At 48.1% G+C, this 18,713-nt stretch overlaps 2 protein-coding genes across 3 annotated transcripts; both read left to right on the plus strand.

Moving 5' to 3' along the window:
* doc2a (double C2-like domains, alpha) lies at positions 1 to 7,365 on the plus strand. The gene is made up of 11 exons (XM_052049095.1): positions 1 to 190; positions 1,282 to 1,524; positions 2,819 to 2,898; positions 3,218 to 3,292; positions 3,492 to 3,601; positions 3,807 to 3,933; positions 4,043 to 4,102; positions 4,911 to 5,104; positions 5,551 to 5,632; positions 5,907 to 6,003; positions 6,558 to 7,365. Exons 2-11 carry the CDS (start codon positions 1,287 to 1,289, stop codon positions 6,692 to 6,694), a joined length of 1,200 nt encoding a protein of 399 aa, XP_051905055.1. The 5' UTR covers positions 1 to 190; positions 1,282 to 1,286; the 3' UTR covers positions 6,695 to 7,365.
* Positions 7,366 to 7,929: 564 nt separating this feature from the next.
* On the plus strand, positions 7,930 to 18,487 carry rapgefl1 (Rap guanine nucleotide exchange factor (GEF)-like 1). 2 transcript variants are annotated; one of them, XM_052049088.1, is made up of 16 exons: positions 7,932 to 8,352; positions 9,173 to 9,396; positions 11,733 to 11,811; positions 11,932 to 12,127; positions 12,202 to 12,299; positions 12,401 to 12,513; positions 12,924 to 13,091; positions 13,170 to 13,267; positions 13,444 to 13,566; positions 13,647 to 13,825; positions 14,020 to 14,110; positions 15,654 to 15,704; positions 15,812 to 15,899; positions 15,973 to 16,037; positions 16,316 to 16,370; positions 16,445 to 18,487. In XM_052049088.1, exons 1-16 carry the CDS (start codon positions 8,117 to 8,119, stop codon positions 16,567 to 16,569), a joined length of 1,989 nt encoding a protein of 662 aa, XP_051905048.1. In that variant the 5' UTR covers positions 7,932 to 8,116; the 3' UTR covers positions 16,570 to 18,487. The 2 variants fall into 2 exon arrangements, with proteins under 2 accessions (XP_051905049.1, XP_051905048.1); XM_052049089.1 differs by lacking the exon at positions 16,316 to 16,370 and having other exon boundaries at positions 7,930 to 8,352.
* Positions 18,488 to 18,713: the final 226 nt, after the last annotated feature.

The raw sequence follows: 18,713 nt of genomic DNA on the forward strand, positions 1-18,713 counted from the left end.
CGCAAAGCGTAAAGAAAAAAAAGGGGCTGAACAACTCCCATCGTTTGCTTGCTTGCTTGCTTGTCCCCCTCCCCTCACTATTTCCCCCTTTGCTGGATGCCGCCCGCCTCAATCTCCGCCTGGTAGTTAGTTGACACCCGCATCTGCTGGACGACACTTGCTTCAGGTTCATCCGGGTCATCTCAACTAGGTGAGACGCACTAACTCGGTAGCACACAAACACACACACGCACGCAAACACACACACACACACACGTACGCACACACACACTCAAACACATACGCAAAATCACTCATCACTCAAGTTCAACCGAGTTGAGGGCAGCAACAAGTGGAAACATTGCCGTACGTCAGGGTTGCGTGTGATTTGTGGACTGCTATGATGTGTTGTGATGCACTCAGCGACAACGGAACTCATGCGGGAACGAACCGGGACAAAAATGCGACGACGAGACCTTTCAAACATTTTCCTCAGCCAAGGCAAAACCTGTTTTAGCGTGTTCTCGTCCACTTGCTTGATATTGTTGCGCGCGTTTATGAGTCATTGAAAGAGATTCATTTGGAATTCGTTAATTAGCTGCAATGCACCTCCTCTCGCGCTGCAGCGCCCCCCTGTGGAGCTCACTTGAAGTGCATGTAGAGCTGCCAAACGTTCCATATGTCGAGCGCGAACACACACACACACACGCACACACAGACACACACACACACGCGCACGCACACGCAGAACTGTCAGTCAGGATTTGCAATGAAAGCAAGTGTGAAAACAGACAGGGAAGGAGACATCTGTGGATGCTGTGACTGGTCACTGCGATACGAGCAAGCGCATCAATCCTTTCATGGGTGTTCTTCACATGTGATGCCAGCAACCGTGTCGATGACAAAGTGTCACTCCCGCCAATGAGCAAACTGAGTGTGAAGAAGCAAGCAAAATGGCAGCCAATGGCGAGTCTCAGGTGATCAGCAGGGCGACTGCGCTGATTGACAGGCCATCCGTTTCCATCGAAAGTCGGTCTGTGTTGATTGACAACCATTTGACTCAATCAACGGGCACTGATTTAACCAAACGGCAGTTGGCGCCGATGGACAGCTTGCCCTTGCTGATCAATAGATCGGCCAACCTTCATCTGAAGTTTTCTTCATGCCTGTTTTGTTTGTTCTTTGTTGCACATCAGTGTTGCATTTTAAATCAAGAATTGAATCAATCAATCAGCGGGGAGGCGGTTTGTTTTGGTGGAGAGGCGGTGGTCGTTGACAGACGGGCGTGGCGTGCGTTTTCAGGCCGGATGAGCACGAGGCGGACCAGGAAGAAGCTGAGCATCTCCATCCAAGAGCACATGGCTATCGATGTGTGCCCGGGCCCCATCCGACCCATCCGCCAAATCTCTGACTACTTCCCCCACCGTTCGTCCACCTCCCCGACACCCCCGTCAGGCCTCGGCCCCTCCGGACCGGGGTATGGCCATGGTGGCGGTGACGCCGACGCTTCAGTGGACGCCACTGGCTCGGACAGCGACGACTGCAGTGAGGCTTCCTATCATTCTGCGCCTGGGTTCAAATTTGTAAGCTGCGTCCACCAAAGGCCGAATCGAAAGGCCGGTTTACGTCACGATGCGCTTCGATCGCACGCTGGCGTCCAAATTCACGCTGTCTTCGAATCCAGGCCTTCAAATCTGGCCTTTTGTTTCCATGGGGATGGGCCCTGCACATTGCCGGCATCTTGCAGCAGTAAAGTTCAAGTCTTTCGCCCTGTCCAAACTGGCCATGGTTTCCGCGCTCCACGGAGGCGAAATGAAGGACGCAGCCCGCCAAGGTTCCTTGGGAGGACGCAGTATACAAAAAATTAGGACACAGCTGTGCCTTAAGCACAGCTCACTATTCACTATGATCAATGTTGCAAATTGAAAAATAGGAGCATGTGAACACAAGTACAAAGGTGGGGAATCCATTTTCCAAAGGGGCCATGTGAGAAACTGTTGAAGGCCACGCTAACATGCTAATCTCGATTATGTGATTTCTTAACTAACGATGCTCCGATGTTACGAAACCAGTAACACTTGACTAGCCTGACAAACACTTTGCAGGTAGGAGCCATGTTGGCTGTGTGGAGGTACCTAAAGGTAAAACCAGATGAGCAGGATTTTATTTTTACTGGCGGGGCCAAAGAGAGACTTAAAACATGGGGCTGAGAAAATTCTATCTAAATATATTTTAGAGAATCAAATAAAACGCTGGAGAGGCTTAGTGGGGCTACACAGATTTTGAATGTGCCATAGAAGTTACTTTGGCAAAAGCTTTGTGCTAGATAGATGATAGTCGCTAGCAGATGGTATAGCTTAGCACAGGTGTCACCAACATTTTTGAGGGTGAGAGCAACTTCATGTGTACCGATTGTGTGAAGGGCTACCAAATTGATACACGTCTGAAATAACATATTTGTCCAAAATACCTTCAATAATATGAGGATGTGTTATTTTTAATACTTGATGATTTAAATTGTCAGACTTTGATCGTGTTTCGAAATGTCTCACAGTACTGCCAATGTTTGCATTTTTAAATCATAATTTCTACTAGCAAATCACAATGTCCAGGCACTGGCGGGCTACTCAAGTGGTCTTCACGGGCTACCTGGTGCCCGCGGGCACCATGTTGGTGACCACTGGCTTAGCACATAAACGCTAGCACATTTATGCTAGCACATGATGTCAATGTTCTCGCATAGAACTTCACACTAATGTGTTGTGGAGTGTTGCAAGTGTAGGTTGTGTTTCTTTGTGTAAATGTGTGTGTGTGTGTGTGTGTGTGTGTGTGTGTGTAGCGGCATTGGGAACTCTGCAGTTTGAGCTGCGGTACGAGCAGGCGACCAGTCAGCTGCACTGCACTGTGATCAGAGCCAAGGTAAGACGCAAACAGAAAGTCCCTGCACTTAAATCACGTGACAGTAGGAATATAGTCATAATAATGAATTCATATTCATAGATATATTGCAAAAAATATTATGATGGAATGAGAAACAAGTCTTCAAGATAAATAAAAGAAAAAAAACTTTTTGTCAAGAAGAAAAGTGCTAAACGTACAAAAATAGTCCTATTTTTTTCACAATTATATCATATTATATGACCAATATGCCAGATATCAAAGTCCATTTCTAGGGAGGTAAGATAAGAGGACGCTATTTTTTGAGAAGCAGCCATTGACAGGACACTTTTCTCCACAGGGCCTGAAGCCGATGGACTTCAACGGCTTGGCGGACCCTTACGTCAAAGTTCATCTGCTACCCGGCGCATGCAAGGTCAGATGGTAACCTGCCACAACTTCCTACATCACTGCTTGGCAAACTTTTTGACACCAAGCAGCGCCTACAAAAATACTGCCTCCAAATATTGGAGACACGCCTGTGTAACAAGATCCAAACCAAAACGAAAATGACTGTAGCCTGTGCTGTCGATGACGCTAATATGCTACGGATGCTAACAAAATGTGTCCATTAGGCCAATAAACTGAAGACAAAGACCATCCGCAACTCTCTGAACCCCGTGTGGAACGAGACGCTGACCTACGAGGGAATCACGCCGCAAGACATGAATAGGAAGATGCTCAGGTGGGTGTGCGTCTCCACCACTGTCGCAGACATTGCATGTCACGAACTACAATTTGAACCGATTGATGTACTGGACACAGAAGACTGAGCATGACTTTCCACAATGTCAAACCCTGCCATTTCTTTCGTTAATTAAATCACTGGTGACCCCACGCCCACTCCCCACTCCCCAACCCCTCCTCCCCTCTCACTGGGGCCCTCGCAGGCTGACAGTGTGCGACGAAGACAAGCTGACTCACAACGAGTTGATTGGCGAGTCACGGGTTTCTCTCAAAAGAGTCAAAGCGGACCACAACAACCATTTCCACACGTGCCTGGAACATCCTCCGCCGGTACACTCAGTCACACTCACATACTCACGGAATCATTAATACACACACACACACACACACAGAATTTCTCACTATATGCGTATGTGTGTGTGTGTGTGTGCGCGTTCAGCTGCCGTCTCCAAGCACCATGGGTGAAGCTCTGCGAGGGATCTCCTGCTACTTGCGAGAGGTAAAAGCCAAACTTCAAGTGGTCAATTTTCAACACGTACGATTTTTTTGGTTTGTTTTGTTGAACTGGTCGATCTTGAGTGGCCAAACGTGGCTTGGTGTGAGTTATAGGCGATTTGAATCCTGTGGCCCTCCTTGTCCACATGCAAAGGGCATATCAGTACCTCTAAGAGACTTTGAGGGTTCCACTGGGATGTCTCTGCGTCAACACGGAATGCAAAAGGGCCGCATGGATGGAGACGGAGCGTAGACATCCACGTACCGTGGATGTCGACACGTGGACATCTGTTGAGACAGAGCTGCAGACCTTCGGAAGTAACGCTTGCGAATTACAATGTTGGGATGCTGCGCCCCAGCCTGGTCTTATCTATTGCACTTCAAAGGAATGACTGCATGTCAAACATTCTCATTCACTCCCAAAGACGTTTTTAAACGTCTTTTCAGACTTAGTCCAGAATTGTCTGGTACTGATTGTTAAGAGTCACCGTTTTCAAAATTTCAGCATATAAATACGCATATAGCACGCACACACACACACACACACACACGTTTTTGTCTTCAAGTCGTCATGTTCTGTTGTGTCTTTGTTTTGTTTGCAGCACCAGTTCGAGGAGAGGCCGTGCCTCTTCAGCGGCGCACTTTTTTGTTGTTACCGATCAAGCCTTGCAATGTATTGAACTGCCAAGCTGCCTAGCCACTGTCAGATTATTGACCTTTGTTGCTGGTTGCTCAAGAGAAATTTTCAAGACGCCTCGTTCATGTTTATATTTGCTTTTGGTCCACTAACTTGACGGGCGTCCTGTCCGCAGTGGGAGAACGAGCAGCTGCACAGTTTGGAGGAACGAGGTCGCCTTCTCCTTTCGCTACAATTCTTGCCTCCGGCCGATGACGAGCCGGATGACAGCGGCGGTGGCGGCGGCGAGGGTCTCTGCGTGGGCGTGAAGCGCTGTGCTCACCTGGCAGCCATGGACGTCAACGGCTTCTCCGACCCCTACGTCAAAATGTGACTTGAACGTCCTAGCTTACGTCAGGTTCAGGGTTTAGCTCACTGGCCTGGAGATGAGCTGGTGACCTGATGGCGACTCGAGTTGCACATTAGGAGACATCTAGGCGACGTCTCCTGGAGACTTTTGGGGTCGCAAGAGAGTGGCGGTAAATTCAAACACTCCATTTTTTCTCAGTGTCCCTTTGGAGACCAACAAACTGAAACTGAGTAGACCTAGCGGCGACATCTCCGTGAGAAATTGGTCTCAGTGAGATGGCGTCCTGGTGAGTGCGCATGCAATATTTTGGTCTCCTGAGTCACCAGGACCTCTCCCGCCAGTGAATAGACCCTTTTATGAAACATAATTAGCAGAGTGGCTAACGATGACGCGCTGAGATAATCATTTGCGAAGACAAGGCATCCCTTAATGAGCATTGTTGAGATGTTTGTGGTTCTTGCGACAGATACCTGAAGCCTGACATCCACAAGAAATCCAAACACAAAACTGCTGTGATGAAGAGGACACTCAACCCCGAATTTAACGAGGTAAAGTGGTCCGACAAGTTCAAAGTGCAAAAATTGATCAACAACTAATCGATTAGTATCAAATTCATCGGAAACTGTAACTAGAGGAATTGTTTGGGGACCTTGTTTAACTTGAAGTTGTCCAACTCCTTTGCTTCTGCCTTTTAGCAGTAAATATTCTCCGATTTCTGTAGTCTACTGCAAAAGCAAACTGATTATCTTTGTGTGTTTCATTTGCGAATGAGCCAGTATTCGCTGTTGATTGTTTCCTAAAGTGCGCGCGTGTGCTGCGCAGGAGTTCTTTTACGAGATGTCATTGTCAGAGCTGGCCAACAAGACTCTGGAGGTGACGGTGTGGGACTACGACTTGGGACGCTCCAATGACTTCATAGGTGGGATTATCATGACGCTGATGCTGCGTTAGCATGCTAAGAGGCTACATGCTAGCTCACAACAGGGCTGGGAAAGCGGCATATAAGGACTACATTTCAGTTTTAGAAAAGACAGAAAGGCCTGCTCAATTCTAGATGAGGTAAAAAAACAAACAAACAAAAAAAATCTCACATGGTGAAGTAGGGGCAACATCATCTAGTGGTTATAGTTTTGTAAATGGAAAATGTAGTTTCAGTTAGTTTTTTTTCTTAAAAAACTTTTTTTTTCAGAGAAAATGTTTTTTTAATTGTTACGTATTTTGTTCGTTTTCGTAAAGTCAATTAACCTTTCTTGTACCACAAAGCAAAAAATGAAGAAAAAAAAAAATCTTCAGGTGATTGCTCCCTAACCTCATAAATTGGGACACTTGTAAGTTAAGGTTGCATTTTACGACAGGAGTCTCCATCATGGAAATGCTCAGTGGCCCATGTGTACAGTAGGCGTCCCATGGGCCAAATTTTGCCGACACGTGCCGAGACTAACCGCACGGGCGTCCGCTCCGCTTCCTGTCTAGGCGGCGTGTGTCTGGGTGCTCACTCTATGGGCGATGCCCATCGCCACTGGACCGACTGTCTGAAGAACAAAGGCCAGCAGGTGGAGCGCTGGCACATCCTGACCAATCAGCTGCCCAAAACAGGCAACCACAACTAATGTGACCGCAACACAGGAAGCAGCGGCTGAAGTGCACCATCGCAAAAAAAAAAGACAGTTGGCGAGTCTTCGCTGCAGCCCAAGCATGTGAGCACCACACATTCACAGACATGCTGCAAGAGGAAAAAAACGGAACCCTGTTTCAGGTGTTGAGACTCCACATAAAATGTTTTATTTTTTCATAAAACCACAAAATATGAACCAGTTTATCAAGGCAGAAGGAGAAAAAGGCAAGCAAAAGGATAGTTGGTAGTTTGAGGCTGACGGCATTGATCGAGCAAAGTTTTTGCTGACCATGATTTTGGGTGACAGAGACTTTCCCTGCTTTGCTTTCTAGCCACAGTTACATATTGAATTCTCAATATTGCTGAGTATTCTTAAAAAAAACACACACACACACAGCGGTCTTGCTATATCACCATTCACCTTTTGCAGGTTCAGCGCATGGTGGATTTTTTTGGGGGGGTACTGTATATTCGCTACACAGCGGCATTTTGCAGTGTTTTTTTTTTCTAACGTAGTTTTTCTGCAGTCTCATGTAAAAAGCACACGCCAGGAGGAGAGTAACACTTAATAAAACAACATGTGAAATGTAGCTGTCTTAAATGACCCTTACATGACACAACTGCGTCGCTACGGTAAAAAATCGTCAGCAAATTTAATAAAGCATATACCACATATGGATTACAATTTCTTCTCACAACAGGTGGCTAGTAGAGCGTGAGGGAGGTTACAGACCAAACCTAGAACTGAATCGTCACTATATTTTTGTTTGGGCATTTGCAGTCACTTTGAAATAATGTCCTGTTTTGTAGTATGAAAATTGAAACGTTTTTGTCCGACTCCTCATTGAATAGATTTGGTTAATTGCAATTCCCCCCCCCCCCCCCCACACCCTCATCACCACACACAAATACATAAATAATACTCCTATAAAGGTTGGTGTTGTGAACGAGTGTTGCAGGCCTTGTCAAACGTTATTTGGAGGAAATGCTACGCTCGTAGTTCTGACACATCTGCTTAATGGGCCTATTTGCCACCTCCAATATGGTGGACGTGCTTCCGTCTGCCAGCCCGCTCGAATACGGGTTCCATTTGTGTTTGACGTCAAGGGAGAGTGACGCGTCACGTTGGTGCCGCAACGTGACGTGACGTTCTTTCCGGCGCGCTCGACTGCAGCAGGCGGCGGGGGCGGGGCCAGCGCCGCGCGAACGTGCACTTGTCATCATAGCAGAGCTACGAGGGGGGCGTGCGGGGCTTTGGGGGCGGAGGCGTAGGCTGACGGAGGGAGGCTGCGGCTGCGGCATCCGACGGAGGACAAGCGTCGAGCGAGCAAGAGACGAACGTCTGCGATGTAGACGCGCTGCCTGCCTTCCCCCCCATCCCGTCCTGTCCTTCTTGACCCCCCCGCCCGTCTCCACCATGCCGGCGGGGATGAAGCCGCTCGAGAAGTTCCTTAAGAAGCAGACGAGCGCGCTCAGCCGAGCCGGAGGAGGAGGAGGTGGAGGACCGGGAGCCGGACCGGGAGGAGGCGGAGGAGGACCGGACAAGGCCGGTGGCGGCTTCGCCGCGTCGCGGCGGAGGGCCAGCCTGTCCCGCGTCGTCCCCTTCTTCAGGGAGCCCTCCCCGGAGGGGGGGCAACCCCGCGAGGTGTTCAGGTAGGCGGCGGGGGCGTGCGTGAGAGCGTGCTTGCGCGGGCCGCTGTTTGAAGGAGAAAGGAGGGAGGGTGCTGCGGGGGCCGCGGTCGTTACGCAACGCACGGAGCACAATGACGTCACGAACATCCTTCGGCTCAGCAACCTGCTGATCCACATTTGAAATGCTGATCCACATTTGAAATGTTGACACGTTGGAAGCAGAAATTTATGGTGCCTCTCCGACAGCTGAAGGCCTGTATATGAAATCACACCGTGTCCAAAAAAATCCCTCGGTTCGTTGAAACTTGCAATATCTTTGCTGGCCAGTCTCCGGCCTCTCCATATCTCGGGTGAGATTTTGATAAACGTGATTCTGTTGTGCACCTAATTAGCTCCGCCTTTTTGCCATTTGCACACGTTCTCACTGTGCTGAGGCACTTGGATGCTCTCGCATCGCATGTTCAGATTGGGGCTGGAATCCTTCTTGAGAACCGTCAAAACCGTTCCGGTTCCGTTTGTCTGTGTTCGTTCACGTACGATTATTATCAGATAGATATCTATAACACACATATAGTCACGCCTCTATCTGTATCGGATGTCAATTATGACGCATCTTAGACAAGACTAATTTCATGTCAGGCTTCATTTTTCAACGTAATGTTTTCCAAGGAACCCATTTCACGCAAGACAAACCTCACGTTTCAACAACCAAAACTAAATGACGTCAAAAGTATCGACACTGAACCGACAAATGTACTTATTCGCTGAAAACGTTGATGCGGTGCAGTTGTGATGAGCTGACCTTTGACCCTTGCATCCCGTCCTCCTCCCCTTCCCCCAGCCCCGACAGCGAAGAGGCCCCCCCCTGGCCGCCGGCCGGCGCTTCGCTCAACGGAACGGCCGGCGGTGACGCGCGCAGCCCATCCTTGTCCGGTGACGAGCAGAGCTCCGAAGCCAGCCCGGCGGCTGATAGCGGCGGCATCGCCGTTCACGCCGACACGCCGCAAAACCTGATGCTCGCCGTGCTGGACAGCGTGGCGGGAAAACGCTTCGTCAATTGTACAGGTGACAAACACGTTTGATTGACAGTGACGATTGGGGCGGACCGCCATTTATCGCAAGGCCCGGACCAAACTCTTCCCCCAAAAATGCAGAATTAAAATGCATGCAAAAAAAATTAAAAATCAATTCAATTGAAGCCGTTGAAGGACTTTTTGCCATCTTGAGTCTTGGTTTGGGCGGCATTTTACATCAAATAGGCTTCCTTTGCACTGGGACCATTTAGACTTCACGAGTGCATCAATATCAGGCTCATTTGGTTTCTCTCCCCACGGGCCAGATTGGACCCAGCTACCCCCCTCGATGGGCTGGTTGGGGCCCACAGGCCGGAAATTTGACACGCCTCTTTTTCAAACATTTTCCGCTCCCATATGCTTCCAAGACTTTTGGAAGTTTGGTTTAGCACCTGTTGCCGTGCTATCGTGGTCAAGAAATCGTATAATGGCCCTTTGTGGAAAGCGTGAAGGGGTATTGCAAATTTGTACTTATTTGTGGATTTTTTGGGGGGGGAGGGGGAGAACCGAGCCTCCCTTATTCGCTGAAAAACTCAAACTTAAAACGCGTAACTGACACCACCCCGTAAAACGGATTAGACTGTAATAACGCCACTAGATGGCAGCAAATGAGTAGTGTTGTCTAAATGAAAATCCTCAACTCACTTCAACATCACGATGCCAACCAGAGTAATTTCGCCATCCCTCGTCATGTAACGCTCCATTTTTTGTGGTGTCACTGCATCGCCGATTTTTAAATGGCACTTATCTAATTTAATATGGCATATGTTCGACTATACTTCAGAGATTTTGCGGCGATTCATTTTCGACTTCCGGATCAACAAGCGCCAGTCAGGAGGAAATTGCGCGCAACAGACGGAGAATGTCCAAAATTTAGGATGATTTCACCTTTGAAAAGAATAAAGACTGCAAAGACAAGTGACTTTTTATAGCTGTACTCAAGTAAACATCGTTAGCTAGCGTCAGCTAGCCTACAACCAATTAATTGGCTAAACAAACTGAACCCCGCCAGAATGCTACAAATACACTCCATAGTATTTTTTAAAAACGACTCTCGCAGTCATTCCTCCTCACAGGAATTAATATCAGAAAGAGAAGAAGTCGTTTGGCTAACCTAAAAACTTGTTGAGGCGTGTGCGCTTACATAATCACTGCACTTAACACTGAACAATGTGACGTGTTTGTAAAAGGAATGCGCGCGCGCTCGGGTAGACACACGCACAGTCTAAGATGGTTGGTGTGTGGGAGGGAGTGTGTGTGTGTGTGTGGTTGTTTTCCAACATGCCGGCTAGACGTCCTCCTGATGTCTGATTGTATGCCTAAAATGTGTAGACTGACACACATCATCCACTCATCATGGGAAGCAGTTGGCTTCAAATAATCGTCACGTGATGCAAAGAAACACACATCACGCAGAGTGTGGTCATGACATTTCCTCTGCATCCTCTTACTGTCTCCATGGCAACCATTTGCAAAGGGGTAGGGGGGGGTCTCTTTTATGACACACCCACTGCAGCACGTTTGGCTCCCACATAAGCAAGCGCACGTGTGGACACCGTTTTTTCGGACACGCTTTGTCGAAGTGTCATTCATGTAATTCATCAGATTTATTCCAAATCATTTGGGAAATGGAAAAAAAGGAGATGGTAAGGCCAACATGTTTGTTGGACTTTTTTCATCAGTTTTAAAGAAAAGAGTCTTCTTCCATTCCAATGCAGCATCGCCTTGAGATACAAGCTCAACTTAGCTCAAGGCCAAAAAGCAGTGCAAAACGCCACTGAGATGCAAATGGTCAGCATGGATAGGTGCTGTTTGAGAAGCAATGCCTAATTGAACACAAAGGTTGTGCAAAATGTGCACATTATATAAGGGTACTCATGGGCATGGAGAGATATTATTTATCCTCTGCATGGAACAACGAATGGGAATGTGTCGGCGTTGGTCTTATTGGATCTCAGTGCAGCCTAGCCATGCTTTAGTGCACTTGATTATTGTAACGCTGCTTTTAACGGACTCCCTCAAAAGAGCACCAAAAAGCGGCAGCTCATTCAGAACGCTGCAACTCGGCTTCTGACCGCATCGAAGAGATCAGAACACATGACTCCGCTCCGAAAGCCTTTACAGTCGGCTATAGAATTGGTTGGAAATTCTGCTACTGGTCAATAAATCACTAACTTGTTTGGGTCCTCAATTAGTGGAGCCCGAAATTCACAGTAAACATGGTGACGCTGCTTTGCTATTTATATATTTCAGTTGGATTTTGGCTCGCCTCGTTGTGATATTGTTTTTTTTATTTTGCCCAAAATCTGATTTTGTCTGTGCCTTTAGAGACGTTGCTGGATGACTTCATGTTGACTCATCCCATCTTCCTGACGGCCGACGCCTTCCAGCAAGTTCTACTGCAGCAGTATCCTCCTGCACACACGCCTGCACACGAGGCGCCGAGCCGACGCGCAACGCGACACGTCTGAACGCTCACCGAGGAATTTTGTTGTGGCTTTCTGCTTTCCTTGACATCGCGGTTCAGATTCTGTCTGCCTGCTGGGGAGGGGCCGGGAGCAGAGGGGGAGGAGCCGGGAGAGGGCGGCGGGGGTCAGCCGTACGGGGAGGCGGAGCCGGCGCCGGATGGCGTCGGCAGGAAGCGGGCTGTGCTTAGCGTAGCGTTTCGCTACCTGGACACGTACCGAGAACTCCTGCAGGAGGAGGGTGACAAATTCCCCAAGGTGACCTCACAACTACACGACAACTACACGCCTTGACCAACAACCAATGACCGCGCTTGTTTTTGTGCGTGCAGGAGTTGTACGTGTGTGCGCTTCAGGAGCTGAAGCGACATCCTGACCTGGTCGACGACGTCGTCAAACTGGAACGCTGGACGCAAATCTTACATTGCTCGTACGTGCTCGCGCACAGACACGCATGCAGACATGCGCAGATGATGAGCCGTCTGACGTGTGTGTGTGTGTCTATGTGTGTGTGTGTGTGTGTGTGCTCAGATGCAGCGAGGAGAAGGAAAGCCGCAGGAAGCAGGTGCGACCGCTCTTCCGCCATTTCCGGCGAATCGACGCCTGCCTGCAGCCCAGGGAGGCGTTCAGGGGCTCGGACGAGAGTACGACATTGCCACGCTTGTCAGCGGTGGGGAGGCTTGGGACATATGCCGGTTTGAGTTCAGGCAACTAGCATGTCTGCACGATTACACAAAGCGTCAAGGAGGGATGATCACAACAAAGCAGCAAAAAAACGTTGCCACATTCATCCTCCCAATCAATAAAAATCACGGGAAATGACAAAAACGATGTAATTGGTTCAGGAAACTGTCCCTTTGCTAATCTAGTTGGGCCAGCGATCGTGGTTTCGAAGGCGCTGGGGAGACAAGACTGACATGAAATCCGATGGGACCCCCCCCCCCCCCTAAAAAAAAAACTATAAAACTTAGAGCAGATCGTCCCTGCCCGCTCACCACTGACGCTCCTAATCTAGCATGCTAATACGCACGCTAAGCTAACGGCCCCTCCGCAGTTTTCTGCAGGGTTTACACTCCCGACCACTCGTACGTGACCATCCGCAGCCGGCTGTCGTGCCGCGTGGACGACATCCTAGCGTTGGTGCGAGAGAAGCTGCAGTACAGCGACGAGCGGCCGCTCCTTCCCGGCAAACTCATGCTGGTCGCCGTCACGTCGGCCGGAGGTTGGTCCGCCTCGCTTACGCCACGTGCCGCCGAAACGCAGTCGCCCGACTTACAAGCGTGCTCTTGTGTGCCCGTAGAGAAGGCGGTGTTCCGGCCAAGCGACGAAGCCGTTTTCACCACGCTGGGGGTCAACACGCATTTGTTCACCTGCCAACCCTCCGAGCTCGACTCCCTGGTCAGTAGCCGCTATTATTTTACACCTACCAAATATCACTGAACATTCAACTGTGAATGCTTTTGTGCCTTTCAAAGGCAGGCGTCTCCTTGTGCGAGGACATTCGGGTGTTGCCGGGCTATTTCCTGGTAATATATTTTTTCACACTGTTGAGATCACTCCCTGTCCCGTGTCAGCTCCCTCTTCCCGAGGAGATCCACTGGACGCCCGGAGACAGCAAACTTCACGACATGTCGGCCGAGGAAGTGGCCAACCAGCTGGTGGCTTTTGATTGGGAGCTCTTCAGCTGCGTGCACGAGGTAGGGCGCAAACCGGATCGCGGCACCTTTTCGCGTACTTTGACGTCAGGCTTAACTTGCGGCGCTCCGTCCCCGCGCAGGTGGAGTTTGTGTGTTACGTGTTCCACGGCGAACAGTCCCGCTGGCGCCCCCTCAACCTGGAGCTGGTACTGCAGCGCTGCAGCGAGGTGCAGCACTGGGTCGCCACGGAGACGCTGCAATGCCACTCGCTGCCCAAACGCGTTCAGCTGCTCAGAAAGTTCATCAAGATTGCAGCTCTGTGAGACAAAAACGGCAACGTCGATCCTTCTCCGTCTTTGCATCCATCTTTTCGTCCATCCAGCCATCTCTCTGGCCATCCATCTGTCCTTCCGTCCGTCTCTGTCCCCGTCGCACTTCGTGTGGGCTTCTTTGGCGGAGTCCCATCATTGACGAGCCCGTGAATAGACTTTTCCTGCCACGTGTGTGTTTCAGCTGCAAACAACAGCAGGACCTTCTGTCCTTTCTGGCCGTGCTCCTGGGCTTGGACAACCCGGCGCTCAGCAGACTGAGACTCACCTGGGAGGTAACATGCATTGACGCAACACACACGTACTGTATGTACAATCGCAAGGCAAAGTCTGTCAACCGTTGGGCTCATAAAATAATAATTACAGTGTCACCAACTGCTATGGTCCTTCCACTGCAAGGAAACCCCTCCATCCATCCATTATCCGAAGCACTTATCCAGCCAATCGCAGGGCACACATAGACGAGACCCAGTGCGACTTGATGATGGCAAGTGTGCTACTGCTTGCCATCTAGGTGTTGACACCTGAAGCACACTCGTACCTCAAATATTGCTCGTATCTTAAGCCAAAAATATGTCGGTTCGTATTATAACAATTTGGAAGGCGAGCCACTTGTATCCCAAGGCGCCGTTTCTCAGTAAGCCTTGATGGTCATCAGAACTCACGTCAAGAGATTGTCTCAAAATGGAGAAAAGTCAGCATGTTGCTCCTCTCCCTAAGACTTTCCATCCTAAAACATTCACCAAGGATGGATGTCCCACCCGGTTACCATGGGGGAAGCCCCCCCACCCCCTCTGCAAAAAACACAAAACAAAACACATGACAACAGGTTTGACGTTTGCAAAAGAGCAACTGGAGGTTTCACACTGCAACTATTGAGCGGACGCATCAAACCAAAGTTGAACAAAAATAGGCTCAGCCCACCACCATTAAAGGCTTCTCCAACTGGGAAGTCTGGCGGAAGGGCATCATGGTTTGGATTTGCTACCTCAGGGCCTGGACACACTGTTGTCACTGACAGAGAAATTCATTTTCAAATGTATGGAGACATTTTTCCAGGCGAACCAATGAGTGACGGCCACACGAAGGACAAAAGTCACTCAACAATCACACCTTCTAAAGTGGCCCTGATCAGTATCCTGATCTCAACCTCACTGAGATGCTGCGGCATGGATTCACAACAGACATCCCAGCAATATTGCCGATTGGTTGACTCAGTCCAACGGTTGAGATATTTTTTTCCGCAATGCGACATGAATGGCACTCGCCACTCCATCGCAGATGAGGGTCATGTTCCAGACCACCCCTGCAGAATGGGACATCCGCAACATAGAAATATCCTTTTCGAAGGCTTCCTAGGTCTTTTTTTCAACAGCATTCACAGCACTTCATTTTTAACATATTCTGAGAAGAGCAATATATAAGACAAACAAACACTTTTTTTTTTACAGACTAACAAACTGAAATAATCATCTGAAGATATACTTCAATAATCATGCCCACAGATGCTTTCTGTAGGTGTACATTTTCACATTTAATAATCATCTGCAACAAAACCTAGGCTGAGCTCAACATTGTACTTCCTGTTTTCAAGATTCTTCAGTCAAATTTACATTGTATTGTAAATTTACATCGGGTCAAACAAAATAGCATGCCACCATCTAGTGGCCGACGGTGGAATTGCACTAAAACTTAACAAAGCAGAACAAATGCCCCCACAAAAATTTGGGGGCGGGGGGGCGGCGGGTCTCATTGTATAGTGTGAACATTCTGGTGTTGAGTGAAGAAACGTATTAACAAACATGTTTTGTGTGTCAGGGTCTTCCTGGAAAATTCCGGAAACAGTTTCAACAGTTTGAAAGCATCACTGTAAGATTTTTTTTTTTTGGGGGGGGGGCGGTACTGCAAAACCCCCCATGTTCATTGAATAATCCAATTTTTGCTATTTTAAAATTTGGATGTTTTGTCACCATCAGGATCCTTCCCGAAACCACAAGTCGTACAGGGACCTGATCACCAGTCTCACGCCGCCGCTCATCCCCTTCACGCCTCTACTGCTCAAAGGTATGTTGCACACACGCACTGGCACACACGCACGCATCAACTCCAAATAACGCGGCGTTTGGGTTTTTTGCAGATTTGACTTTTCTTCACGAGAGTTGTAAAACCTTTCACGGCCAACTTGTCAACTTTGACAAAATGGTAAGAAAGTGTCCCTCAAGGCTCAATTTTAGGCCCATTTCCTTTGAACATCTACTCACTTCCACCTAATTTATAAAGCACAAACAAATAACTGCAGAACAGCCACTGAGAACAAAGTGCTGCACACAGATATAGACAATGCAAAAATATAGGTCAAACTAAAACAAAACAAAGCATGAAAACAAGTGCAGAGTTCTATGCTGCAATTCCCATCCATACAAAGGTCTACGTGTAGAAATCAAGTTTTGGGTGATTGTTTGATCGATGCTTTTGTACAGCACAAAGTGGCTGACATGGTGCGAAGCATCCGCAGATACCGCAGTGGACAACTGGGTAAATGCACGCACGCATGCACAGGCACACACATGTACACAGGGAGCTAACAGTGCTCTTGTTCCTGCCAACAGTCATGGATACGGAGACGTCGCCGTCCCATTTGCAGACGAAAGCGTACGTGAGGCAACTGCACGTCATCGACAACCAGAACCTGCTCTTCGACTTGTCCTGCAAACTGGAGCCCAGAGACGGGTAGACGCTACTTCCCCCACCACAAACACGTGAAGTGGACACGCCAAGCGGACACGTTAGGAACCACGCAAAGACAAAGACGACGCATGGGAAGACGTGGAGACTGGCCCCACCTCCTCAACCCTCATTTTCTTACTCTCCAGCCAATCGGAGTAATCTTGGCTGCCATCTTGCCTCCTTCCCGTCAACAGGGATACTTGCATTTTTGGCCTTGCCCACAAACAGCGAACAACACTCTTGGCTTCCTTTCTTCACCTCTTTGCCGTATTTCCTTCCTCACTTTTTTCTATATTTCCTGCTCCTTTTCAATTCCTTCCCCTCACTTGTTTTATATCCGTCACTTCGTTTACTTCCCTTCCTTACTTCCTTCTTCACTTCCTTTCCTCAGATCTAGACTTTCTTTTGATTTCCTTAGATGCTTTCTTCACTTCCTAATCTCAATTCTACTTTTCAGGTTCTTTCCTTACCGTTCTTTCCCCTCTCCTCACGTCCTGATTTCACTTCAATTCCTTTCCTTACTTGCCTTCCTCTCTTCCTTCCCTCGTTTCCTTTCCCTGGCTTCCGTGTGACGTGAGCGGACGCCTCCACCCAGGAAAAAAAGTTTCGGCTATTTTCTGGTGAAGCACTTTGATGACCCTCAGGGCTGCGAGGTTTTGTTTACTACTTCTTCTATTGTCGTGAAATGACCTCATCATTATTATGATTCTTACTATTGTTGTTATTATTATTATTATTGGTGTTGTTTTTGTTTGTTTTTTTAGTTGTTGTGCACAACAATATTTTTGACAAGCAAAATCTGGACTGGCTGACTGACATGTTTACCAGAAGCAATGCGTGTTGAGTCCCAAAGCGAGGATTAAGCTGGACAATTTTTTTTTGAAGGACTGGCAAGGCACAAAGGCTCCGACTTCCAGGACTGGCGAGTTGTCCTCCGGACGCTTTTATTAGCAACGTGACAAGATTTCCCCCAAAATGACAGTCGGTCAAAATGCAGAGTCTGTCCGCTTCGATGGGCCACATCAAGACAGTTCCTAAAATGTCCACTAGAAGTGGCAACATGAGAAGAGTTAGCCAAAAATGAGGAAAAAAATGCCATGTGTGGTTGGATTGACCACATCAACAAAAATCACATGACACCTTACTGAGAAAGGGAGTTTTGAGTTCTTTTGTTGAGGGGTGGTGGTGGGGATTTTTGGGGGAATGTTTTTCGAGTTGATCAACTGTGGGTCAAACTCAATTGAGTTGAGGGGCCACGTTCACCCCGATTTGATCTCAAGTTAGTCCTGCAGACCAGCATTTGTCAACTAATAAGCTAGAATTTATGTCTCTTTTGTTATTATCCGTTTGCAAATCGTATCAGCAATTGTGCATTTCTTCAGAAAAATCCAAACAATATTATCAATAAGTGTTTTGAGTTGCACCGGCAATTTAAGATCAAAATGGATCTAGGTACAGGATGGACTTATTTATTAAGTCTCTTATCATGTAAATCATCTCAAATGTCTGCAGCCATCTGGAAGTGTTATCCCCGAGATGAAGACCACTTGTCACGTTGCTACTTTTATCACTCAGGCGGGGACGTTTGTGTAAATAGCTGCAGTGTAAATAGACGCAGAATCTATTTTACGGTAAAAAGCTTCCAGCTTGTTTTCGTTTTGCCGCTGGCTTTGTGTCGATTCGACATAGCGGCAGGGAGCTAGCTAGCCGCGTTAACAGCGAGGGCGGCCATCTTGTTTCAAGACCACAGCGGGCTAGCTCACAAGCTAGTCTGCTAGTGAAGGACGTCAGAACGTTGACGCTTGAATTTGAAAGTGGGATATTTTTCAAACTGGATTATTTGTAACGTGACTTTTCTGCACTTAAAAATCTTGTCATGTTCCCTCCTGCAGCTGCAAAAATAAAAGCTGATGTGCGACCGTTAATCATGTCTACACTTTCTGAAGTCACCGCAAGTTGCAGATTTTGCACTCTATTCCTATTGATTGGCCGAATGTTCATTTTTGTCTGGATTATCCCAAATATTGATCACCAACCAGCTCATTTTTTAAAATCGCTACAGAGCAGGGGCGTCAAAATCATTTTTGACGCTGGCCACTTTGAAGTCACGTATTCCCTCTGAGGACAGTGAAACCGAATAAATGTTTAATC

The sequence above is a fragment of the Hippocampus zosterae genome, chromosome 17 (genome assembly GCF_025434085.1).
Source record: "Hippocampus zosterae strain Florida chromosome 17, ASM2543408v3, whole genome shotgun sequence".
Lineage (NCBI taxonomy): Eukaryota > Metazoa > Chordata > Actinopteri > Syngnathiformes > Syngnathidae > Hippocampus > Hippocampus zosterae.